Below are 27429 nucleotides of genomic sequence, written 5' to 3' on the forward strand. Positions count from 1 at the left end.
GATGCTTGCCTCTTAAGCAATTCTGGGTATTTTCAGAAAGAAAATCAGGTCTCCTATCTGCAACACTGACCACACCGCATTTGGGGCGCAACCTGGGGAGCCCCATTCCCGAAAACCACAGCGGGTTTCCAAACCGCACCCCGGATGACCCCGTCCCCACGGCTGCCCGCAGCTTTGGGCCCGGGAGCACGCGCAGGGACACGGCCCCCGGGCTGCCGCCTCCGGGGGCGCAGCAGCCGCCGGGCCCCAGCCCCGCCGCCGCGCCCTCACCCCGGCTTCCTAGTGCCCTCGGCGGCGCCCGCTTTGCTTTTCTTGGCGCCGGCGGCGGCGGCCGAGTCCTCCTCGAACACGCTGAACAGCTCGTCCCCGAACGCCTCCGCCATCTTCCCCGATCCCACACGGCCTCGCGCGCGGCCGCCCCGCCCCGCTCTCCCCCCACACTCGGAAGGGAAAGAGCGCCGCCCGCGGGCCCGGGCTCAGAGGGAGCCCCGCGCCTGGCCCGGCCCCGCGGCACCGGCCCCGCGGCGGGCTCCCTGCGGCGCACCGCCACCTCGGGCGCAGGCACGTCCCGCAGGCCCCCGCGGCCCAGGACGACCCGTGCTCCGGAACTTGATTGTGCGGACAGGCAGGAGGCCGGGCGCTAGGGAGGGTGAGCACCTTCACGCCGCGGCGTTGGCCAATGGGGGGTGCCGAGCGTCGCTGCGCGTGGCGGCGCTGGCCAATGGGAGGCGGCGAGCGCGGTGCCCGGATGTGAGGGAGTGGCGGGGCGCCGTGCGGCCAGGAGGTGCCATGGGCGGCCGCAACAAGAAGCACCGGGGCGGCGGCGGCGCGGCTCATGCCGCCTCTGTCGCCGCTACCGCCACCGCCGCCGCCCGGGCTCGGGCCGCCGCCGCCGAGGCCGGCGCTGCTGCCGCTGCGGAGGCGGCGGGCAGCCGAGCGGCGCCGCGGCCGCCGCCGGCCTCCAAGGAGCCTCGCGTCAAGCAAGGTGCGGGCGGGGAGCGGGGCCCGGCGGCGGCCTGGTGCCCCAGCCGGCCGTGGCGGCGGGGGCTGCGGGGGGAGCGCAGCGCGGGGCTTGGCCCTGCGGGGGCCCCGGCGCGGAGCGGGAGTGCGGCGAAGGGCGTAGGGGCGTCGGGGGAGGCGCGTTAAACCCCGGCGGCAGCGAGTCGCTCCGGACCGGCTTTAGTCCGCGTCGCCGCCGGGGCAGTTCCGGAGCAGACGACGCCTGTTGGCACGGATACGTGTCGCGTTAGGTACGGTGCGGTGTCTTATTAGGTTATTTCCAGTTCTTGTGCAGTTATTCAGTTCTTATGCTATTGGCACGACACTTTCGCAGTAGTGAGCCCTTCGTACTGGTCTTTGCTGAAATAGGCGCTAGTTCTGTAAGTGCACAAAACAGGCTTACTGTGAATTTGGGCATTTTTATGTCACACTGAGAGCGTCATGCAGAAGTCTGGGGTGGTTCCGGGGCTGGAGATGGTGCAGCCGTGTTGGACGAGCAGCAGGGCTGACTATCTCAGGGCAACCTAAAACTCTGACCAGCGTTCTGTGGCCTGGTGAGCTCTGTCTTCTCCATAAACCAGCTTTATCAGAAGTACCTCAGATACCTAATAATATGTGTAACAGCTCATATTGCAGACTATAAGCAAACTGTGCAATCACCAGGCCATTTGATGTTCCAGCTTATTAATATCAAGTCTGGCAATCTATCACCCGGTGTTTAACACTTCCTGATACTTGTACTGCACTCTGTGCTTTTTCAAATTTGGACTCTGATACTTATATTTCTTATGTCTCCCACTCCAGCACCATCATACTCACAATTCTTCCCAGAAACTATGCTTCCTATCTCTTAGTTTGTTTGCCATGGTGAAAAATAAGGTAGCGTAAGCAAAAAGAAAGGTAGTGTAATCAAAGTACTGTGGAGTTGCACAGCAAATGAATAAATACCAATAATTAATTGGTGAGTGTTGATGGCTGTTTGTAACTCCTGATCAGAAGTGACAGCTTTTTCTGAAATGCAGTTGTCTACTTGTCCTGATCTAAAAATGAGCTGTTCTGGAGTGTCTCTGCAGGTTGCCCAGTGCAGGCAAGCTGTCCAACTGGCATGATGGCATGCTGGTGCATTCGAAGGTAGCAGCACTCCTTGGGGTACACTGCTATTCTGTATGTTGCATTGCATGCCAGTTTTACAGGGAGTTAAAAGTTGTGAAGTTGTTCAAAGGGTTTCTTTTTACCTGTGCAGTGCCAGAAAGGGTATATGCACGCCAGAAAATATTGAGTCCAAATCAAGCTGTGCTGTGAAAAGCTAAACAACTTTAATGACAGTAAATAGTTTTGTGAATGAATATTTTTGCACTAACAACTGCTGAATTAAAGTATTTAAGAATGACCATAACAGGTGAGACCAAAGGTCTGCATAACCCAGTACCCTCTTCTTGACAGGCACCAAAAGAAGATACAAGTAAGAGTAGGTCAGCTAGGCAGTGATATTTCCATAGTATCCGCTTGCAGCCTCCACCAGTTTGTGGCATAGGGACTTCGTCCGCCAGAGAAGGTGGGCGGTTACTGAAAAACAAGACACCGAATTAATGGATTTCTTTTTTATAAAACTATCCTGTTTACCCTTTGACCTATGTAAGCTTCTGATGTCCACAACTTCTGTGGCAAAGAGTTCTGCTACATCACTGTATGCTTTGTCATTTAAAAAAACAGTAGCTTTTAATTCTTTTGAACCTGCCAGCTACTGCCTTTCCCATGTGGCACTGCTTGTTCCTGTATTGAAAGAGCTAGTGAGCAGTTAGTCCCTATTTCCTCTTGTTGCACTACTCGTGGTTTTATATTTTATCCACCAAGAGTTATACCTTTCTTTACTATTCCTTGTTTGAAGGCCTTTCTATACTGTTGATTCTTCTTATTATTATATACGCTCATTTGTTTACTGGAAATCAGTGTAATGTTTGCCTGCACTAACCTGCGTTATGATGGGTCTGTTTTAGATACCGTAAAGAATGTTCTCTGTGTTCTGCTTACATTATTGATGATTTTTTGGAATTTGCAGGTCCAAAAACTTACAGTTTTAGTTCAACAACGGATTCCAGTGCTGCTGCTGCAAATCTAGATAAATCTGTTCTTAAGGTGAGTATTCTTCTTGGTAAAAACAGCTTTGTTTTTCATAGTACTTCTAGCTGAGTAAGTACATGTTAAAAGTAATTATATTATTATGACTGAATTTCTTGAAAATTTTTTTTAGTCAGATAGGAAGGACTATGTCACAGGTTGTATCTTGATGGTCAGATTATTTTGTACTAGTTCTTGTAAGCTGAGAAGAGAGGCCCTGTTGTTTCCAGTGGAGATTTTTCTTTTATTTCCTTTGACATACCATATTTCTTGAAGATGTACATGGGCTTTTTCTGTATTAGGGAATGAATTCTTCCATTTCAGGTAAAAGCACACAACTTAAAAAAAAAAAAAAAAAAAAAAAAAAAAAAAAGTCTGCCCCTTTCATAAGAAAGGATTACCACACTTATGGAAAACTGGAAGAGTAGAGATTTGAATGGCAGAGAGGTTTCTGGATTCTCATTTCTTTAGGTAAAAGAGTAGATATGTCCTAAAATTTGTAATATTTTACTTTGTATCGACTAATTTTCTTTTTGCAGGTAATGATTAACAATAATTTGGAGAAAAGGATTATTGGTGTAATCAATGAGCATAAAAAACAAAATGATGACAAAGGAATGATTTCCAAAAGACTTACTGCTAAGAAACTACAGGTAGAGTTTAAAATGTTTTCCTCTGACTGTTGTTTATTTAGAATAAATAGTTTCTTTCTTGTGATTTATACTTTGGCACGTAGTACAAGCTGGTGTACCACACTTTCCAATAACTACATTAATGATTAGCCAGTGAAATAAATGAGCATGCTTATTGGGAAAGATATGTCTCATGTGTTCAGTAACCAAAATCAGTCTTCAAACAGAATACAAGAATAGAACTTTACTTTCCAAAAATTGAATATTTTATGTGTTATGCTTCATACATTTTTGTCTCTGTATCATAGCTGGAACATTCCAGTTTTATTCTTCTAACTAGAACATATGCATTCTGTTCAAAGTCTGGAACATGTGTATATTTATACATGTTTACAATCACAATGGTTATAAGGTCTGTATTCAAAACAAGATTTGCTACTCTGCCTTCTGATATGTGGATTTATGCTGTTTACATCCATTTAATACCATTTAATCTGATATGTGGGAAATACGAGTTTATCAGCCTATATTGGATCATTAGATTAAATACTAAATTTTTTCTAACTGCCATTTATTTGTAGGATGTATATATGGCTTTACAAAGATTCTCTTTTAAGACTGAGCACATTGAGGAAGCAATGAAAAATACAATTTTATATGGTGGTGATCTTCACTCTGCCCTTGACTGGCTTTGTTTAAACCTTCCAGATGGTAAGTAAGGTGACAGAGAAGTGACTACATCTTTTGATAGAAGAGCAATAGGAGCTGCTATTACATGGGAGTGCTGCATAGTAGTCATTGAATGTATTTTTTCACTAAGACCAGTATGGTGTTCTTTGCATGGTTTTGCTGCTGACTGGTTTTGTGACTCTGTGTGTGTGTGTGTGTGTGTGTGTGTGTGTGTGTGTGTGTGTGTGTGTGTGTGAAGTTATGTAGTACTTTTCTTCCTCCACTTGGTGTTTTGTGAAAGTCCAAGAAGCAGATGCTGACTTACGTAAATGTCAAAGCCTCATTTTATTTCAGCATGCTGTTTGTTTCATGGTTTTTGTAATTCGTTCCCAGCGCACTTAAAAATGTTTTCAGTAATTCTTGGTGCCAAATGTTATGACGTGGATTCTTTATTTTGAAGATGCACTGCCTGAAGGTTTTAGCCAGCAGTTTGAGGAACAACAACAGAAACCTAGAGCAAAATTTTCTTCTCCTGTGCCACAACACCAACCTCCACCTTGCTTAGTAGATAACAAAAAGAAAGAAAACAACCCTGAAACTAAGGTAATCAGAAGAATACTAAATTGTATTTGGTGGGGGGGGGGGGGGTAGAGATTTCCAGAATACAGACTTGCATTGACTTCAACGCATCATTTTTAGACTGTTTGGTAAGACTCCTGAAAATATGGTGTGCTTAATAATTTCATTAATGTGAGTTAATTTTTTTTATATAGTTATATATAAATATATAGATAAATATATAAAACGTTATCTTAATTATGGTGGAATAGTCATTTGAAGGTAGTGTTGTTCATGTGAAGCCTAAAAGGCTATTTCTTGTTTGTTTTTTTGTGGTGACTTTTGGCTAGTAAGAGGAAAAATAAATCCTAACATAGCTTGATTTTTTTTCCTGGAATTAGTTCATTATGTTTATTTATAGATGGCACTTTTTTATTGATCTTTGTGGATGTAAGTTTGCCTCTGTGCTTTAGTATTTTGATTCCTGAGGTTATTGAATCTTACGCAAGATGTCTTGTAAGGGTGGAGGTTTTCTTCTTTCGTTTTCTTCCCTTTTCTTCTTCTGCAGATGCCGTAGTATTAAGAGCTATTTAATTATATTATGAGATGTTTATCCTGGTCGAAGAAATTTGCTCCATTGGTTTTGTCGAGCTGTTGTCTAACTTAGTTTATATATATAATATGTTGAGTAATAGTTCCTAAATGTTGACTGAAAAAGCTACTGGTGTTTCTAAGTATTGTTACCATTGCTTTAATTTTGTTTGTTCTTCCTAGGAAAAAAATGTGGGCAAAGAGAAAGAAGTGAGTATGAAGGAATGGATTTTGCGATATGCTGAGCAACAGAGTGATGAAGAGAAAAACGAGTCTACGAAAGAGACAGATGAAGAAAAGTTTGACCCAGTAAGATAGTATTTTTTTTAAATAAATCTTGCAAAAACTGTGTATCTGCAAGTTGTGGATCTGCTTGTTAAAAATTGGCAGTTGAATAGCTGGCCTACTGTCCTATGTTGTCTTTATATTTTACGTCATTGCAGACTGCTGGGGGGAAATGTGTTGAAACTTCTCCTTTTCTAAGTTATTCTTCTCTTGTATTTCGTACTGGGTTCAAAATTTTTAATGCATTTTGCCAGAAAGAAAAGCCTAGATTCTTGAAACGAGTCTCAATGAGACTAGGAAGGTGGCTGTCAAGGTCCGGGGGAGGGGGGGGTGTTAACCATTATGTATTTAAAAATTAATTGTTCCTCCTTTGTGTAAGTTTGGTATAAAGGACAAAAAAAAATACATTTTATTATGAAGTTCATTCAAAACAAGTATACAATATTCAATTTGTAATTAATAATTCTGTTTGGAATAGAATGAAAGGTATTTACATCTGGCTGCAAAGCTTTCAGAAGCAAAAGAACAAGCAAGCCTCTCCAAGCAAGACAAAGATAAGCAAGGCCAGAAGGTAGCACAAGAGAAAATAAGAAGAATTCAGCAAGGTAAAACTGTGCAAGTGTTTCTTTTGTGGCCTCCATATTTGTTAGGCAAAGAAGACTCTGAATCAGATTGAATTGATTTAGCATCTTTTGCACCACTCTGAATTGAAGACTTTCCTGAATTTATGCATTTTGTGTGGGACAAATTTTGCTACTTCAGTTTTTGGGTGCTCAGTGTGAATTAATATAGCCAGTCTTTTCTTTTTAAAGAACAGATGCTCAGCAATTAGTGTGAATGAGTTGTATTATCTCCCTTTGACAGAAATGGCAACACTTGAAGAACATCCTGTATTTAATCCAGCTATAAAGATTTCAAACCAACAACAAAATGAAAAGAGAAAAACTCCCTTACCTCAGGAAACCACTTTGAATCTGAGCTTGCTTGAAAAACCTGAGGGTGCTGCAAAAGAAGAGAAAGGTATGTCAGAAACTGTTCAATACAAACTCAATGTGTACCACAAATTCGGAGCACCAAAATTCTGTTGCCTGGGTCCTATCGTATTGCAGTGCTGAGTCATCAAGCTCCAACTGCAGGAAGGGGCAGTTGGACTACCTCAGTGACCAAACTGGCTTTAAAGGATATGTATTTTTTTAAGCATATAGTGTTAGAAGTTGTTTCTGCCTCACATTGTCACGTCTAGAAAAAAATCTTGATTTTTTTCATTGTCGTAAGGTCAGTTGTATTGTTTCAATTAATTTTTACCCTCTCCTCTATTTAAACAATTTTCATTGTAAATCTTCAAACTGTTATTTTATCTAGTAATAAGCAGACAATGGTTAAAGGTTTTCAAATTATTGAGTAATCAAAGACAGAAAATGGAATGTTGAAATTTTGTTTTTCTGCTAGATATCTTTCTGGGAAAACCGATTTCTATAATGTTTCAGCCCCACTGTTTTCCCTCTGCTTATTTAATAGGACTGCAGAACATCTTGGAAAATACTACTTTCTGGTAAAAATACAGTTGAAAGTTAAAACCTTCTGAACATTAAAGGAATGTAAAATAAAAGCTTTAGGAGAATTAAAATGTGTGGTGTTTTACTCTTGCAGTGAAAAAGAAAGAACCACTAGATATAAGAAATTTTGATTATAGTGCTCGAAGCTGGACTGGTAAATCGCCCAAACAATTCTTGATTGACTGGTGCAGAAAAAATTTTCCCAAGAGTCCAAATCCTGCTTTTGAAAAACTTCCAGTTGGAAGATATTGGAAATGTAGGTATGTACTTCCCATGAACTTTAAATTTGGTGTTGGTTTGTTTAAAAATACACATGCTGGCTACTTTTGTTTTGTGGTGTAGATACAGATATATGTAAATGTAGCATGCTTAACTTAAGTTCTTTTTTTGTCCAACAGGAAAGTATTTCCATCTGGATAACTGCAAAAGTAATGGTTAGGCTGGACACTAGAAAGAATAAGTTCTCCTGAAAGATCTGCTAAAGAAGGGATTCGCTTATTAGCTTTTAATTCTGTACTGCTGAAAGATTCTAAAAACAATTCTGTAAGATAAATTTGGATTATTAACTGCTAGTATTCAGAGTCAAAGTAATATATAGAAGTATGGAGGTTTAGGCATATAAATGCCAAAAATCTTTTGGGGATTGTTTTTAAATAAAGGAGAAGTTAAAAACTTGCATGATAGCTACCCTAAGCTTGTAACCAATACAGTGCTGTGCAAGTAATACTTAGGTTTTTGTTTTAGAAAATGAATCTAGAATATAGTGGTGTAAAATGGAATATTATTATGTACAAATATAATGGACACTGCATTGCAAATTACTGCAATTTTATTCCTGGAGTTTGTAACTTGCAACATGAAATATCTCATAAAATGTCTCCCAGTTCATTAGTGCAGTGCACTGAGTGCACTGCTTTTTGAAGGAATCAAATGAAATTAAAAGCCTGTCTCCTAGCCCATATTAGACATTACTAACTGTTTAACTGAGAATGTATTAAACTTATTACTGCTGGTCCAGCTAGCATGTATCTATTAGATATCTGTAGCTGAGTAGATTATTAACTGTCGTATTAGTACCTAGACTATGCTGACTAGTTACAGGTGCGCAGATATTTAGTTCTTGTTCCAAAGCAACCTTACCAGTGATCTATATGTATATAAATACTTCCACTACTTTGGAGAAAATAGACAGTGTTATTTACAAGAGAAATTTCACAAATTTATTGCTGAAGTCTTCTGTTATTTAATCAAAGCTTAACAACTGTTTCTACTGTTTCTACTTACAAAATATTATTAACAGTTTATTTAATTTAGTTTCTCTACTTGAATTTCATTCTTAATGTTTTAACCAAAAAAAAGTATGCTGTTTATATTGGTAAGAAAAACTAAGAAAAATTCCTGTGTAAATCTGTCTTTAAGGGTCAGGATTACCAAATCATCTGATGATATAATGGCAGTGTGTCCTACAATTGTAACGGAAGATAGTATGCAAGCACAGCATCTGGCTGCTACTTTGGCGCTCTATCGCCTAGCCAAGGGACAGGTAAGATTTTCCCTGGTACTACTGTTCTTAGCCTCGGATCTACCTTTGCTCTTGTTAGTTGTAATATCTACGGCCAATTTCTAAAACAGGTCTGATCAAATATTTCCAGTTAAGTTCTTTGCCCTAATTATGTGTTCATCTGTCTTTATCAAAAATCATAGATACACATTGTAGATTATGGGGAGGAAGGATTTCTGTAGTAAAACTGTTCTTCTGTTGTTGGAAAGAATGCAAGCAGATTGAGAATGAAAAGTGTACTGTAAATGTTGATATTACTGTTTTCATAGTTCTGTACTTAGAAATAGCTCCATATTTCATTTGATTATATCTCTTACCACTCTAATTCGTTTATATGTAAGATGTTAGTGAACTTCTTTTCCTGATTTTTCTGCTTAAAGTCAGTCCATCAGTTGCTGCCTCCTACCTATCGAGATGTCTGGCTAGAATGGAGTGACATTGAAAAGAAAAAGGAAGAAGAAAACAAGATAGAAACCAACAAACCTCGTGATAACTTTATTGCTAAATTATTAAATAAACTCAAACAACAGCAGCAGCTGCAGTCTGAAAACCAACCCAAAGTATCTGAGGATCCTGAAGATTCTTGGGAAAACTTAGTTTCTGATGAGGACTTCAGCAATCTCTCCCTTGAGACCCCCGGCACAGATGATCTGGAACCTTCAAGGATTTTGTTCAGAAAGTTGCAAAGTTCCTCCAGATACCAGAGGCTTCTGAAAGAGAGACAGGAGTTACCTGTGTTTAAGCATAGACATTTGATAGTAGAAACTCTTAAAAAACATCGAGTAGTTGTTGTGGCTGGTGAAACAGGCAGTGGGAAAAGTACCCAGGTGCCCCACTTCTTGTTAGAAGACTTGTTACTAGACGAGGGATCAAGTAAATGTAATATTGTTTGTACACAACCCCGAAGAATCTCAGCTGTGAGTCTGGCAACCCGGGTTTGTGAAGAGCTAGGCTGTGAATCTGGACCTGGAGGAAAAGTAAGGTGCTTTTTGATTCTTATTTCTAGTGTTGAGCAACTAGACTTATAGGGAACTGGATTCTGGATCCAAGTGAAAACATTATTTCTTATACAACTGAATACTTAGGTATTATTTTTCTTGGAAAAGACTTGCAATGTCAGCTGGCTTTTGTTTTGTTTTCAAATTGTCATCTATGGATATGGACCCCTGGGAATTTATATGTGATTTCTAAAAAACTTTACAAAGAGTGACTAAGAACAAGGGAGTTCCATGGTGAGGATGTTCAAACATTGGAGCAGATTGCCCAGAGAGACTGTAAAATCTCCATCACTAGGGATACTGAAAGCTCCACTCTAGGGCTCTGAATAGTCCAGTGTGACTTCAAGCTTGGCCCTGCTTTGAGTGAGGGATTGAACCAGATGACTTCCAAAGGTCCCTTCCAACCTTAGTTATTCTGTGATTTGAGGAAAAGCAAGATCTTGTGTTTTATGGCAGTCTATTCATGTGAAATCCCTAGAGGGAATACATACCTCTATTGCAAAACTATTTTTGTTTGAAGACTGACAAAAAAAACCTACAAAGAACACTGAAGTTATCAGCTCTTTACTGTTCTGGAGAAACTGTAGCTTTTAGATTCCAGTGTATTTTCCATTTCTTAACAAAGAAAGATGCATGTGTGGAAAAAACAGTGCTGTATTCAATTCACTGTACTACTTAACTAGCAACCTGGGCAGTGTCTCAATCTGACAGTGCTTAAATTTCATTTTGAGTATCTCTTGCTTGTATGCTATTTTAAGTTATTCTTGTATTTTTAATACCATTCCATAATTCTGTTGTATTTTACTTTTTTTAAGAATTCCTTGTGCGGTTATCAAATCCGTATGGAATCGAGAACAGGAGAAGCCACTAGACTACTATACTGTACAACAGGTGTTCTGCTTCGGAAACTTCAAGAAGATGGTCTTCTTTCAACTATATCTCACGTTATTGTAGATGAGGTTATCAGCTCTTACTATTCTGCAGAAACTATAGTTGTTCTGGGACTTTACACGTACTAATGCCTTACTATAGATTATGTTTTTCTAAATCTAGGTACATGAAAGAAGCGTCCAGTCTGATTTCTTGCTAATTATTCTGAGGGAGATCTTGCATAAACGTTCAGACCTGCATCTGATTTTAATGAGCGCTACTGTAGACAGTGAGAAGTTTTCCAGCTATTTCTCTCACTGTCCCATTTTAAGGATATCAGGGAGGAGTTACCCTGTTGAGGTGGGTAAATGTTTCTTTGATTGTACTAGATGCTTTTATATATATACTTTATATTATATATATAAAACAAACAATAAACATATACATAAAACAAACAATAAACATATACCATGTTTTCCTAGGTTTTTTTTATCTATAGTAAATATAGCTATATAATATATCTGTAGTTAGAAAATATCTTAAATCTGTGCTTCAAGGACTCATAATCCTTTTTCCATTTTGAAAATACAAAATGGTTTTAGTGATTTGAAGTATAGGGTTGTTTTCTGAGGTACAGGTTTTTTCCCAAGAGACTTATTATAATTTGCTTAAAATCAATCCATCTAACAACAGTGATGTTCTGATTTTTCTCTCTGTTCCACCTAGACGGTAAGGGAAGTAGAAGTGTCAAAGAACATTTCTTCCCCCCCCCCCCATCAGCTTTTTCATTACAGTCTTGTGTGTTTCTTGTGCACATCATATGCTATGGTAAAGCTACTAATGGTAGTGAGTATGTAGAGAGCTCCCTTAACAAAAACACAAAGCAGCTCTGAATTCAGGCTTTCAGAGATCGTAAGAAGAATTGACAAGTTGAAATATGCAAGATCTAGTACAGCATTAAAAGGGGAGATGTCTTCTTCAGCTTTGTATGTAGCCTTGAAAGAACAAGAAAGCTACTCAATATTCAATGCTGCTCAAAAATACGTGCCTTGTATTATTTTTTTGGGTGAATTTTCACTGTAGATTTTCCATGTTGAAGATGTAATTGAAGCAACTGGATATGTTCTGGAGAGAGACTCAGAATATTGTCAGAAGTTCTTGGAGGAGGAGGAAGAAATAACAATAAATGTTACTAGCAAAGGAGGAAGCACTACAAAGTATCAGGTAAAACAGGTATTTCTGGTGTAGGTTTGGAAAACTTCACACTTAATACAAGCAATTAAAAAACCCTGATTGAATTGTATAACATTAAATATTCTTTCAGCAGTGAATGTAAACATAGTCAGACACGGTGGCATTTATACAGTGTAAACCAAATACGTATTAAATCAGTACCCTTATGTTTGTGTTTTTCAAATCCTTCACAGCTGCCTTGATTTTGCTGTTTTTTGACACATTGGGTTCTGTTGTTTCTCTCATGCAAATTCCTAGCTCTGGATCCATAAGCAGCAGCTGGGAAAAGCACTTCAGTCATCTCTCCTGAGGAATTCTCCCCAGTTGTGAATCTGAGCAGAAAAGGCAAAGCCATATCCTCCTTAGTAAAACCAAGATCCTCCAACTTGGGATGCCAATAAGACAGTCTTTATCAGTTTATGTAGAGCTTTTTGGATCACCAGAACTCAGTTAATCCTTGAACTTTTGGGAGTGACAGCTGTATATGCTTTTAGGTTAAAACTCTTGAAGGGAAGAGAGTAAGAATGCCGTGCAGCTGTAGGCATCTTCCTTACACTATTCATCTAGGCTGTTTATACTTTGGATAGACACCTCTCAGTGTTCTGGCATGCTCTTTGGCGGTATCTACAGGACTGCTTAACTTGGTGTGAACAAACACTGATGCTCATACTCCAAAATATGCTCTTATGTGCTCTGCTGCTCTCTCTTAGAGTGGTGGTTCCCTATAGATCATAGTGTGCTTTAGTTGAAGGCCAAGTGCTCTTCTGGGTGCTACTCCATCTTTGTGGGTCGTTTCTGTTGAGCCTCTGGTACGGAAGGATATGTGGTGGCAAGCTTGCCTCTTGTATGTTTTGATTAATGATGAAATAATTTTGCAGTGGTGCCACTTAACTTGGAAGCCTTATGTTAAGTATGTATCTCTGAGATATGTATAGATAGCTTAAATGTGTGTGCATTCTGCTCACTCCCCCTTTCTTTCCTTTCACCCTTGCCCAGAATGCTGCAGGAGTTACTGCCTGATTCTCTTTTAACTTTCATTGCAGTTGTTAGTTGGGATAGGGAGGGAGAGAAGAAAGGAGAGACTAGTTGCTTAAGCTCCAAAATCTCAAGAGATTAAAACAGTCTTGAAAGAAGAATAGCCACGCTGTCATCCTTTTTGAACTGGTACAAACTGGATGCTGGATATGGACCTGTGAACTGCTTTCATTAATAAGACAGACTATATAGTGCTGGTTGCACAGACTTCAGGTTTTTTTTTTTTAATCTAGAGCATCATTTATCGGTAATAGATACCTATGCACAGGTTATGTAGATGTTTGTGTGATTAGAACCTTAGCTCATGCTGATTTCAATGGGAAGTTAATCACATAAATGTCTTTCTTTTATCTTAATCTTTATCTTAAAAAAAAAAAACAAAACTTAAAGTGAATGACATAAATCTGCCTTTTCTTTTAACTTCTAAGAAAACATTGAGAATGTGACTTTTGCTTTTCTTCCTTTTTAGGAATATGTCCCAATCCAGTCTGGATCTGGTATTGATTTGGCTCCTTACTATGAGAAGTATAGCAGTCGAACACAGCAAGCAATCTGCTATATGAACCCTTACAAGATCAACCTTGAACTTATTTTGGAGTTGCTTGCATACTTAGGTACAGTCTGCTACTTAAGTTATATATCTGTGAATGTCCTTTGTTGGACTTATTTCCTGATGCTTGCTACCGATAAGGATGTTTGACTTCATTCTTATTATATGAAACATCCTAAAAGTGTTTACTGCAGGGCTCAGAAGTAGTTCCTGTTCTCAAATGAGTCTGTTCACAAATACATGTTTGTTTTAACTACTTGTCTCTACTCTAACTTTCCAGATAGAAGTCCCCAGTTCAAAAATGTTGAAGGTGCTGTGCTGATATTTTTACCAGGCCTTGCTCATATCCAACAGCTGTATGACCTCATTTCAACTGACCGAAGATTTAACTTGCGTGACAGGTAATGTAGATTTTTTTTTTTTTCTATAAAGTTAGATTGCTTAATTTGATGGATATGTTCTTGGATTTAAGACCAGCTATTCTTTCAAAAGGAAACTGTTGAGAGTTGTACCTCTGAACTGTTTTTACTACAAACCTGTATTTATTATCTAAAAATGATATAAGCAAAAATGACAAGTGCTTAAGTCTTGCACAGTTGTAACTGTGTCTTTTTATTTTGATGCTACTTTTGAACAAACTTACATAATCACAAAGCACTCGACTACTTCATTTTTACTCCTTAAACTATAGGAGCTGTCATATCTGGGACATAGTTTTCTCCAGTTTACTGTATGCATGGATATAGCTACTTTTTAAGAGATCCGGAGACAGTAATCTACCAAGGAAACCAGCATAAAGTTAGTGATGGACGGTTTTTCACATTCTTTTTTCAGCTAACTACAAGTTAGCAACACCATGACATGGGAAGAACATATGCAGTCAAATTCTAAATGTTCATAAGATGGACTTAGGTCAAGGTCTAGAACTGAACGTGAAGGAAAGTCCAAGTCTCTGTGTCTGTCTGTTTTCTGAAGGGCTTTCTTTCTTAAGGTGGAATTTGCATGTGCCTATAGTTCTATACATGGTTTCAGTCATGGCCCTTATCTCGGAAGCATAATGTGAAGAACTCAGGTTCACAGGCACCTAGTTCCCTTTTTTGCTATGTTATCAATGTAAACTAACCTAGAGTTATACAGTAGTAGTGATTTTGCTGCCTTATTGTCAAATAGGATTAACAGCCCTATGAAGTAATGGTGTTAACAATGTTATCCTTTCTTGATATCTTAATAAAATACTGAAGGTGATTTTCATACCTAATAGTACGAAATTTTACTTTTTCCAGTGTTCATCTTAGTTTCTTTCTCCATCCTGCCATCATCATTTTGGTCTTATTCATAGTGTATCATAAAGTATGTGTGACTAGTGTAATTTCTTTTTCTAGGCACCGGCTGATAGCTTTGCATTCTGTTCTCTCAACTCAAGATCAAGCAGCTGCATTTACAATACCTCCTCTTGGCATTAGAAAGGTATGATGCATTTAGAAAGACAAAGTTCACTACTGAAAGAAGGCAGACAAAAAAATGGGGGGAGCAAGGGTGCAGCTATGAATGCTTTTAAATTAAATCCTATAGAGTTACCCAATAACCAGTTGTTCCTGAGATTTTCTTCCAAAAAATAATTCTTCTAGCTTGGTGCTCACTAACAGATAGAAGTTAGCATGCTGTGAAAACCTTGAAAGTAATCAGGCAAACTATTAAAACTAATGTTTTTCTAAGAACTTTTTCTGATTGTTGCTTTCCTTTATTAAAACTGTTTTAACCAGGTAATTGTAGCTTTTTTCTAGCAAATAGTGTTTCACTTACTGCCAAACAAGTCAATTAAAAGTTGACCAGTTTTGGCAAATACTAGCTAGTGATTTTGATGGATTGTAAAACTAAAAGCATGTGAAATTCTCACTTAACTCGTGATTTCTTAGTAATTGGGGAAGACTAAACCATTCTACAGTTGCAGTTGTTTTTAATGCTTTGTCAGATTATTAATGAAAATATTTCTGTGAAACACTTTATCAAAATAATTTTTATTTATAATATTCAATATTATAAATGTTATCGTTCAGAACATTTACATTATTTATGATATTATATCTAAAATACTATGTAGTATGTTAATTATGTAGTATATATTAATGTGTGTACTAGATATATTATAGATATTATAAATTGTAATGTGTAATAGTGTATTATATAAAGATATTTTAGTAATACTTTGTTTATTTTGGAACAGGTTGCCCAGAGAGGCTGTGGAGTCTCCATCCTTGGAGATCTTCAAAAGCCGTCTGGACAGGGTCCTGGGCAACCTGTTTTAGGTGACCCTGCTTGAGCAGGGCAGGTTGGACTTCAGTGATCTCTACAGAGATCAACCAAAGAGTTCCAATCTCAACCGTTCTGTGATTATAATTAGTTTTTACCAAAAATATTCCAAATATCAATTAAAAGGATAAAATTATTAGACAAACATTCTGTAACTTTTATTTACATTACGTTACTTCATTTTAGATTGTTTTGGCAACGAATATAGCAGAGACAGGCATTACAATACCAGATGTTGTCTTTGTAATTGATACTGGGAGAACGAAAGAAAACAGGTAAAGCCTGATTTTCCCCCCCCCCCCCCCCTTAAGTTATACTGATTACTGTGAATATGTGGAGGCTGGCACTGCAAGACATTTGTAGCATCTTTCTTAACCTGCATTTCTGGACAAAAAATGTACCGAACTCATCAAATGGCTAGCACTTTAGATACAAGTTTGGGAGGAGTCTTCTTTCAAATGATGTAAAGAACAAGGGGAGCTGTTCATATATATGGAGTGTCATGGCTAAGTACTCATTTGAAAGTAAAGTAGATCCCTCTTGTCTTGGTTTTAAGGAGTTATTTTTTTGTCTATTTTAAGTATGTGAAGCTCTGTAAAATGTGTTGGAAGGAACAGTTTTGAGTGGGCAGGGAGATGGACTTGAACTACTACAGTAATTCTTTTCCTTTCCAATTTTTACACTTTAATCAGTTTGTATCCAAGGTTTTATGATGTACAGCTTCCACGAGGTATGCTTAGTTTTCCAAACTAAACATAATATTTTCAGACAAATATTATTTAGGTATTCTAGATGTACAGATATTTTAGTTACATATTAACTATGCATTAGAATTTTTATTCTGATATCTAAATACGCACTTTACAATTTTTAAGGTATCATGAAAGCAGTCAAATGAGTTCCCTGGAGGAGACCTTTGTTAGTAAAGCTAGTGCTCTGCAGCGGCAAGGAAGAGCTGGACGTGTTAGGGATGGCTTCTGCTTCCGAATGTACACAAGAGACAGGTACTGTGAACTTAGCTAGCTTTTATAAATTGCTTAAGTATCCTCTTTTCATTGTATGGGGAGGGGGGAACCACAAACTCTTGCTGAAATTTAATTTAGTTACTGCAAACTAGAAAGATTCAACTCTTAATATTGATACTTTGAGTATCTTATGAATAAATAGTGCTGTATTAGTCCTGATCGTGACATTTCTTGACTTTTTAAAAATATGAACTTTATTCTTAATATCTCTGCGATATAAGGGTTTTCAAACAATTTTCTTTTTTCTAAATGAAAAGAAAGTAGCAGCATTGTAGAAGATCTGTTTTTAATAACATCTGTTGCCCTGGCATACGATATACACAACCGTTACCTCCTGAACTTTGAGATTTTCATCTTAACACACAAATTTATACTTTCCTGAAGTGGTAACTCTGAATTAGGGATGGGAAAAGATCAACTTATATATCACAGCAGATTTATACTTTCTGTCACTGCAGTGTAATACTCAAAATTGAGGAACAAGATTTTTCTGCTTCTGACTGAAGCTACTCTGACCTTAACTTTATCTCAAAGCGAATATTTTAAAGTGACCAGTGAAGAATGCGTTTTAGCCACATGCAAAACTTCCAGTTCCAGAGCTATGCATCGTTAGTATTTGTTTTGAAAATACATGCCCTATTACCTTTCTTTTCACTAAAACCCTGCCTTCCAAACTACCACACACACCTTAACTCAATCAAAGGACAAGCATTTTACCTATGCAGTAAAACATGTACTCCTCCCGCAAGAAATAAGCGGGTGAAACCTGAGGTTATAACTTGACTTCAAACATTAGATTGACTATCCATGATTCTCCTATTGTTTTGATGTTACAGGTTTGAAAGCTTCATGGAATATTCTGTTCCAGAAATACTACGTGTGCCTTTGGAAGAATTATGCCTTCATATTATGGTATGGTTTTGCTTTTAGAATTATCTTGGCCTTGTTAGCTAAAAAGATGTGCTGGGTCTTCCCTGATCCAGTGCAGCTAGTGGGGTTTCTCCCTCCAGTGAGGAATCCAGTGCCTATGTGTCTTGGAAAATCCAGAACGTGCTGCTGAGTGAGACAGCTTACTATACTATTCTAATTCAACTCAGAATGGCAATTCTAACTCTTAGTTAAATGTTCTTCAAACTTCTTTCTGCTTAAAGAAGCATTTCCCTGCCACTCCCCCAAAATTCTGAGTGAGTAGGATATACATGGATATACAAAAAAACTCATGCAGAAGGATGGTATTTCACCCTTCTGCATTCAAGGATCATTCAAGGATTGCAAGGCATTTGTAAGCTATTTGTAAGCTAACTCCATCTCTGCAGATCTCTCATGGAGGCTCCTGCTCGTGTGCAGCCGCTGGTAACACATTTCTGTGATCAGTCTCGTGCCATACTAAGCCCTTCTGAACAATAAGTTATTCTTACCTTATGTGGGAGGCCTCTGCATTCTGCGGACCAAGGGGCTGGTTTAGAGGGAGAGGAATGTGTGCTTTTGGATGCAAAAATAGTACTTTCAAGTTTCTTTTGTAGCTACTGTAAAAGTTGGTTAAATTGTTGTATTTGTTTTTAGCTAATTTCCGTTATAATAAGCTTTATATTGAAATATATGCCCATTCAATCCACAGAAATGCAGTCTTGGTTCTCCTGAAGATTTCCTTTCCAAAGCATTAGACCCACCACAGCTACAAGTAATCAGTAATGCAATGAACTTGTTAAGGAAGATTGGGGCTTGTCAATTAAGTGAGCCCAAACTGACTCCACTGGGCCAGCACCTTGCAGCCCTTCCTGTCAATGTTAAAATTGGCAAAATGCTTATATTTGGTGCTATATTTGGCTGTTTGGATCCTGTGGTGAGTTATCAAATGTTGCCATCTTTTACTTAAATATTTTTAAGAGTAATGGTATAGAAACAGTCAACTCTAAGATTAATCGGTTTTCTTGCAACATGATGTTCTGAAAAGGTGGTATCATGGAGGAGAGAATAGTGTAACTGTTGTGAAGCTCATGGTTGCCACTCACAAAAGAACAGTCAGACTTTGGTGTGCAATTCTATCTATTATCCCAGGGAGCATGACATTTGTAGAAAGAGCCCTCTTACATGTGGGTTAGGCCAGTCTGGGTTACCTTGCACATGGTATGGGCAAATAACATGCTAATGGAAAGCTACTGCAAATTGACATGTTAACTTATGTAAAGACTGTAATGTATCTTAACATTTTTACCTCATCCTAAACTACTGCTTATTAGGAAGAGGCATAGATAATTTGGCTACTAAAAGCTGAAAAATAATATTCTTCATTCTCTCAATTTCTTTTGCTAATTTGGTGTGATCTAAGGCAATTACTTAATCTTTGGACCCTACACTGTATCATACTGGGTATTTCTCTGTCATTTGACAAACTGTTTTGTATGAGTTTTGAGATTCAGTAAATTGCTGGAAAGCACTTTTTATCAATGTATTGTGAGGCAGTATGTAAGCAATACCTTTAAGTAAATTTTGAATTTTGCATAGTAAATTTTTAAGGTAATAGGTCTTCATTGAGACTTAATGAAAGACAAAGTATCATGAATATTGCTGTAAAAGAAAATTTAGAGCTATTTGTATGAAAAATTTGCAAGTTGACTCTTCTTAAAATACTGTTCTTAAGAATTATGTATACTTTATTAATTGCAGGCAACTTTGGCTGCTGTTATGACAGAAAAATCCCCATTTACTACACCAATTGGTCGAAAAGATGAAGCAGATCTTGCAAAATCATCTCTAGCAGTGGCAATTTCAGACCATATAACAATCTACAATGCCTATCTTGGGTAAATAATATTCTCTTGTCCTGATAATCTTTAATTTAACATTTTGTAAGAAGTGTTGTTTCCTTAGATTCCTTATTAAATATCTTCTCTTGAATTGCTTGTATCTGAAGTTTTTCACTTCGGAGTGATACCAGATTTACAAATACAGTACTGCAAAAGGATGGCTTACTTAGTACTTAGCCTTGCATATGTATAAAGGTTTGCTTCTGTTTATCCTAGTGTTTAAAACATTTCTTTTGCTATCTGTGCTGTGCTGACCTGAATATTTTATATTTTATAAAGTACAAATATTACAAAATATATAAGATATATAATTTCTTTCATTAGGATGATATCCCTAAGACTCAAAAATCACAACTGTCACTTCAACTGTCAAGATATAGGTATATGTAATTTTTATAAGAAAAAATTGCCTTTTTGTTTATCTTAGCATCTGTCAAATTTGTTACAGGTATGCTTTCCTGAATGCTAGTAGAGCAACAGTGTTGTTCTTCCTTAAGGCCAGTTAATTCTGGTTTTGAGTGGAAGATGCTGAGTGAAGACAGTATTTTAACTTATTACTGCTTTTGTATTATTATGCTCTTGATATGATTCTTTTTGCTGTAGTAAGACAGATTTTTTTTTTCGCTTAGGTGGAAAAAGGCTCGACAAGAAGGAGGATATCGTGCTGAAATGACTTATTGCAGAAGAAATTTCCTTAACAGGACTTCGCTATTAACTCTGGAGGTAAAGCATATAATTATACTCTACAATCAAAACACATCTATTAAAATTTCCCTCTGAAAATGCCCTGCCCTTTTAAAGTGGTGGTACACCATAGATGATATTTAGACAAGATGAAAACAGGTGGAATATTAGGGATTGGTGAAAGGTATACCCTCAAGCCAAGTAGCTTTGTCTCCACTTATGTTCTGTGATATGCACACTTAATTGGTATAGATTTTTGCAGTCACTTGTATTGAAGAAGGTAGTCCTTACTTTCACCAGAGAATCAAAACTTATAAATTAAAATGCATAGTTAAATTGTCATTCTTGATATCAAAAAGTAGGTGTGTTTCACTCTTAGTTTGAAAGATGAGCCAGAATCTTACTTAGAGGAACTTTTTTGGTGAGAAAATATTCTAGTTAGTTTTTTCCTAGTTAAGTTTGACTGACTGAGCTCCTGGCAGGAGCAGATGCTTCATGCAAATACATTGCCTTTTTTGGGGTGTGTTGTGTGTGGGAGGCTTTTTGGTTGTTTGGTTGTTTTCTGTGTGTGTTTTTTGGTTGTTTGGCTTTTTTGTTTTTAACTGCAACTGGGAGATCTGGAATTTGCAGCCCGTTTAGTATGTATCTAATTCTGTTTTCCATATGTTTTCCTCAGAAACAGACAATATGCAAAGATGGTTGCAAAAAAATGACAAGTGTTTTTAAGTGAGAGGGTTTTCCCTTAGAGAGCATGAATATATGGGATGGAGTGCTACTGCCTGCTGATGGACTAGAGTATGTACCTTTCTAGTTCAGAGTTTTACTAATATCTTACTATTCAGGATGTGAAGCAAGAACTCATAAGGGTGGTCAGAGCAGCAGGCTTCACAGCACCAACAGCTCAACGTGGATGGGATGGAAATGGAGCTACGCAATCCCCTTCTCTTGAGGAAATAGCTCTTCTTAAATCTGTGTTGACTGCGGGGCTGTATGACAACGTAGGAAAAATCATATACACGAAGTCTGTGGATATCACAGAGAAGCTGGCATGCATGGTAGAAACTGCTCAGGGTAAAGCACAAGTGCATCCCTCCTCTGTAAATCGAGACTTACAGGTATATGGATGGCTTCTTTACCAGGAGAAGGTAAGCCTATGACTCCATATCAAAGGGATAACTAAGTGAAGACTGTGAATGTAGTTGATAGTGGCATTATACCTCTAGTGTTAAACTAATACACGACAGCATCTTAAGAGTTCTTAGTATCTTATGTCCTTAAAGCCAATAAAAATGGGTCATCTGAGTGCTGAAGAGAGCACAAAGAAATTTTGTCTAGAAGTTAAGGCTGACAAATCTGTTTAATTTATAGCTATCAGTTTCATCATAAAGTACCTTTCTCTGTCATTTAACTTCATATTAGCATTGATTTTTTTTTTGATACAGTGCTATTGATTTTAAAGATGATTACTTCTACTCAGCGATATACGCACTTGCATAATAGTAACCCTTTAAAGTGTGGATTTTCTTTGCCTCTTAACTATTCTAAGCAGGTTCTAAGGTTTTGAAACTTATTATTATGGATTTGAGAGGGCCTTAACTAACTTAAAATGTATAAATACCCAATTCTGTAACTGACTGCTGAACTTCATAACTGAATTTCACTTTCGTCACTTTTCTCCTCCTCCCTACTCCAAACTTTGTTAACTCTTTGCTAAAGCCAAGTGTTTATATTTAGATAGATAAACTTCTGATACAACAAAAATGTGACAGGAGTTGCTTAACAGCCAACTTTAAAAGAGCAAGAGATTACGTTGCGCTTCTTAACGCATATGAAGCGATAGCATTATTCCAAACAATTGAAAATATTGCAGGCCCCCAAGAACCTTAGTCTAAAAGCAAGATAGCAGCTAAGGTAAATAAGTTATACCATGAGCAGTGGAACAAAGCTTGCTTTTGCTATGTAAAGATACAGGGTAAAGCTCAAGTGCATCCCTCTCTGTAAATCGAGATAGATCTATAGATGACTTCATTACCAGGAGAAAGAATTTTTGTTTCCTTTCCTCTCCCATCCTATTTGCTCTGTCTGTGGAAGCCACAAAACCAGAAGTAGCGTATGCTGAGTGTAGTCCATGACTTACTCTTGTATATGCGTGCACATGTGTGTATGCATGTGCCAGCATGTATGTATATTGACATATGTATATGTTGACAAGCTAGCTGGTGCCAAGAAGAATGTCTAATAGAAGAGTTTTACCTGCCTTTTTCTTCAGTACATTTACTAATTTTGATCTCTTTTCCAGTTACCACTAGAAGCACTGGGCTGATGTTATCTTTCTGTTTAAGTTTAAAAAAGAGCATAGTTGTGGCCTTAGATAATATCCTAGTAGCACCTAAGCCTGCCTCTTAGAGGTCTAAATGCTATTCATCTTACACCTGGTATATGGCAGACAGTTGACTGCCAGCTGTTCTCTGTGCAATGATTTGTGTGGATCAGGTCTTAAAGGGGGGGGGGGAAATGTATAGCTCTTGCTTTTAAACTTAGCCCCAAAATCAGCAACACCAAATTTGAATGCTTTTTTTGATGTTCGTGTTTGTTTATATGCAGGTGAGGTATGCTAAGGTGTACCTGAGAGAGACTACTTTAATTTCCCCCTTTCCCATTTTGCTTTTTGGTGGGGATATAGAAGTCCAGCATCGAGAGCGTCTCCTGTCTGTGGATGGTTGGATCCATTTTCAGGTGCATTGGGGTAGTAATTACCCTTTGTGGTTTCCCTGACTTTTTTGTTATGCAGTTGATGTACAAGTTTGTTTCAGAACATTATATACCTGGGATGAAGGTGGGAGAGAATTAATGGAAATGGTGGGAAACTTGGTAAGCATGTAATGAAATTTTAGCCAATTACACTTGAAAAAATAGTTTAATAATGTGTGGCTTGTAACAAATCGATTCCATCCATCTTCATGAAGGAAGTCGGTTTGCTTTCAGAAAAACTATTATTGGAAATAGATTTAAGCTAAACTGTGGGGTTTTTTGTTTGTTTTGGTAGAGCTGGTACTGAAAGCAGATGAGTGTACTAATTTATGTTACTCTCTGCTACAATCTTATAAGTGTGTAGGCACCTATTTATCTTAAATATTTTTTGCTTTGTAGCCCAAATGGAGTTACTTGGGGGGGGGGGGAAGAAAATACTTCCATTTGGGTTTGGATTCTCGTGTGCGTTGGTATTTGGGGCGGGGGGAAGGTGCTTTGGGTTTTTGCGTGTGTGTGTGTGGTTTTTTTGGGGGGGGTATTTTTGTGGGGTTTTTGTTTTGTTTTTTACAAAAAAGTTTCTTTGGAAATGGAAAAACTGAGAACTCTTTCTTTGTATATTTTAGCAGTCAAAATTAAGATGGGTCATATGCCAAAATCATATGTAGAGTCTGTAAAATGGCAGAATTGGCTTTTGCCAATCTGCAAGCTACTTGGTTAGTTTTCCCCACTTCTGTAGGTCCTATGTTAGTTACACTCCAGGAAGAGTATAAACTACAAATCATTTTAATTTTTCTGCATTCTGTAAAGTAAAAATTACATACCCAAATGCTGATGCAAGCAAACAGTCATTTAATTGAATTCACTAGTTATATCCAGAATTTTTTAAGATCAGCTTTCCTATGTGTTCACAGGAGAATTCTTTATGGTCTTTAGGTGGCCACAGGTTGTCCAGTTGCTGGGCACATTACATCTTGTAATGTTTCGTAATGATGTGGCTGCTTTTAACGGAGATGCTAAGCAGAACAAATGTTGCATTTTATGCTTGTTTTTTGCTACTGTTTCTGCTACAGACAATATACAGCTGGAAGGAGACTAGAAGAGGGAGGGAAGGAGAGGGAAGGTTCCATCTTTAGATATCAAAATTGCTGGCAAGGCTTAAGAGAGATTTGCAATTGCTTTCTCAGGAGACCAGATAGACCTTCCTGAGGGGTAGGACAGAGGTCTAGATATGTTGTTTCAGATATAAATGATAAAGGTTGGATTCAGATTTGTCTTCTACCACTTGTTAGGGCCCTACCCATCAATTTCTGAGAGTTCCCATACAGCAGGAACTAGAATGTAGTTATAAAGCAGTGGAGGAATGGACAACAAAAGTGCCACCTATGCCAGTTTAAAAAAATATCTAGGTTGTCTTTAAATACAAGTGGATTTGTTTTTTGTGTTTTTTTAATATATATATATATTTATTTATATATAAACAAATATTTTGAGTGAGGAGGGTATTTGTTAACTTACGTCTAATAATTTCACTATGTGCTGGTTGTTTAGGTTCTGTGCGTAAATGTTTTGGGTTACTATTCTGAGCTACTGTTCTTTTAGGCTGTGATGCTACAGAGAAAAGGTGCTTAAAGATAAGGGGGTATAATGTAAGCCCAGTAATTTCATGAGTATGCTCTCTGTGTACTTAAAATTAAGCATATGCATGATGTTTGCAGGAATATCTTTTTGTATGCGAGGTAATCTGTTAATCTATATTTTGGTACAAAATGTCTTTGACAATAATGCAAATATTTGTCTTCTCTGTTCTTTACAGGCTCCTGTGAAGATTGCAGTAATCTTCAAACAACTGAGAGTTCTCATTGAATCTGTACTAAAGAAGAAGCTTGAAAATCCTAAAATGTCTCTTGAAGGTAATTTTTTGGACTACTGGCATAGAAATTTGTTATATAGACCTTGTGGCAATGCTGAGAAAGTATTAGTTCATTGCGTCCTTGCCCAAAAGGGATTATATAACTTGACTATAGCTCTGTTATTTTTAGAGACACCCAGAAAGTCATTACTGATCCTACTTATATTCTGTAGGAATATATGAGGATCTGCACAAATGCTGATTTAAAGATATCCCTGATAACAGCTTTCCTGGTAGTGGTAGTAATGGTAAGGTGCATTTCTTAAAACAGAAATAACATTGTGTGTGCGATGAACTTCTTAAGCATGGATGAATTTCAAGTGTTCCATGAGTTGTCTCACAGTGCAGGGTAATGATGAGGAATGGCATCTTGGCAAGTTAAGGGATAGAGAAGCATAATCTAGACTCTCAACACCAGAAGTTCAGGAGAATATTGTGGATGGGGAGGAAGAATGTGAGTTCCAGTAGGCTAATGCATCTGGGGATATACCCTTCATTTTCTTCATCTCTTCTGTGAAATGTTGAAATAGACACAATCAACTCATTAGAAAGTTTATAAAAAATGCTCAGTCACATATTATGGACATATTGTTAACTTGCTCCACAGGCTATTCTTTAAGTTTTAGTCATCTTCAGTGGGAGTTGTTTTGTTTTTGTTTCTGGAATAGATTTTTAAACTCGTTCTTTTCCACTCACTGTCATTTTTGTGATTTCTTTCCTAGATGACAAGGTTTTACACATCATCAAAGAACTGATAAAAACAGAGAATGGTAATTGAAACTGAAAATCAGTAACAAAACAGAGCTTCAGTAATAGCAGGGGAAATGTGCACTCCAACTTTAACTGAAAATATTTAAACACTTAATGTTCTTGATACCAGCCATGACTTGGGAAGACTGCATGGTTTTGCGTAAAACTTACCTTTCTGGGTAACTTTTAAAGGTGAACATTGAATAAGTTTAGCCATTGCAATACACTTGGTGCCATTTGTTTGAGCATACTAATGATGCAGACAGAACAGTTTCTTTTCGATATAAAAATGACTGTGTCCCATTCTAGTTGTCTTTGTTTCCATTTAATGTGGTAATTATGCCATTGCTGGTGATGCAGACACTACTAATAATTCAAGATTGGGTCTCAAATCTCTGTGGGGTAGTACTTCATTGGATGTTTGCAAACAGAAGACAAACTTTTTTTTTTACTTGGATTTCCTAAGTGCTAATTCTTTTGAGCTATGAATTTGCATTATTAAAGCAATACATCTTACATATGTCTGCGTTATTCTGAGTAGTTTGATAAGGGTGTCATGGGGGTTGTCAAATCAGTGAACTCTGGGACCTGGGCCTTCTTCCTTCCTGATGCCAAGTACACTATTTTAAAACCCAGGAGGTTTCTCTGTCCTAGTGGGATGGATGCAGCTGCCACAGTCTCCATTTGCAGGTTTGGCCAGTAGCAAGGCTGAATATGTATTCCAGCCAGACGGATGAATGCACACACATAGGATACCAGCATGGCCAGCCATATACACTACCTCTGCCTTTAGCATTGCCCATGTATAATGCTACCAGAACTCTCATTAAACATAACTACAGCTAGCCATGTCTTGTTCCTTCTCTCTGGCTGATTGTGATTGAAGTTCACTAGCCAAAAACACTTATGTCCTCACTCCCCACGTTCACAAGTTTACAGTTCTCTTGTATATCATCAGTATGACACACTAATATCCATGTCTGGACCCTGGGTTTACTTATGTGAGATACAGGTCTCTTCCTCCTTGCCAGCTAATCCAGTTTCGTGTTCACTAGCAAAACTCACATACTTGTTCCACCTACAATCACGGATGCCTTGAGTATTAGCAGTTTGTCTAACATCCAGGCCTGGCCCCTGGGCCACTTACCAGCTACTCAGATATGGGTCTCTTCCATATTGCTAATTTGCTAGCAATTTAACACATAGGTGCATACAGGATTAAATTAATTGGGGAAATATATACACTCATGTCTTTCTCATTGTAGCCTCTGGACCTCTTGCACAAGCACATACACCCCAGCCTCTCTAGTTACTGCCACATAGACCTATGGTGTGCTGTGACCTGCAGTCCCTTCTCCAGCTGCTGGCACAGACCTTGTAGCACATACCTGCTCTCTCCAGTTGCTGGCACCCAGGCCTATGGGCCTAATGGCCCGTGGTCCCTTCTCCAGTTGCTGGCACCCAGATGTCTCTTGTGCCCTGGTTCTTCCGGCCGCTGCCACCTAGAGCCCTGGGCCCTGTGCCTCCAGTGTCGCTGG

General features: G+C 38.3%; 2 protein-coding genes across 2 annotated transcripts in view; one reads left to right on the plus strand and one right to left on the minus strand.

The window, feature by feature from the left end:
- Positions 1–641, minus strand: part of LOC135324872 (exosome RNA helicase MTR4) — a 48583-nt gene extending 47942 nt beyond the window's left edge. Inside the window, exon 1 of the mRNA XM_064501880.1 lies at positions 271–641. Within this exon, the coding sequence (XP_064357950.1) occupies positions 271–383 (113 nt within the window). The 5' untranslated portion in view covers positions 384–641. The remainder of the gene's footprint in view (positions 1–270) is intronic.
- Positions 642–764: 123 nt separating this feature from the next.
- Positions 765–26407, plus strand: LOC112995769 (ATP-dependent RNA helicase DHX29). The gene is made up of 27 exons (XM_064502808.1): positions 765–985; positions 3059–3135; positions 3657–3770; positions 4331–4460; positions 4879–5021; positions 5751–5876; positions 6331–6457; positions 6717–6872; positions 7503–7668; positions 8828–8951; positions 9350–9946; positions 10783–10926; positions 11021–11197; positions 11921–12061; positions 13575–13719; positions 13936–14056; positions 15038–15122; positions 16152–16240; positions 16841–16969; positions 17827–17902; positions 18609–18833; positions 19658–19794; positions 20427–20520; positions 21324–21626; positions 23086–23217; positions 25046–25142; positions 25864–26407. The coding sequence occupies exons 1-27, from the start codon at positions 790–792 to the stop codon at positions 25917–25919; spliced, it is 4107 nt and encodes a 1368-aa protein (XP_064358878.1). The 5' UTR covers positions 765–789; the 3' UTR covers positions 25920–26407.
- The last annotated feature ends 1022 nt before the right edge of the window (positions 26408–27429 follow it).

This window comes from Dromaius novaehollandiae, chromosome Z (assembly GCF_036370855.1).
Source record: "Dromaius novaehollandiae isolate bDroNov1 chromosome Z, bDroNov1.hap1, whole genome shotgun sequence".
Classification (NCBI taxonomy): Eukaryota; Metazoa; Chordata; class Aves; order Casuariiformes; family Dromaiidae; genus Dromaius; species Dromaius novaehollandiae.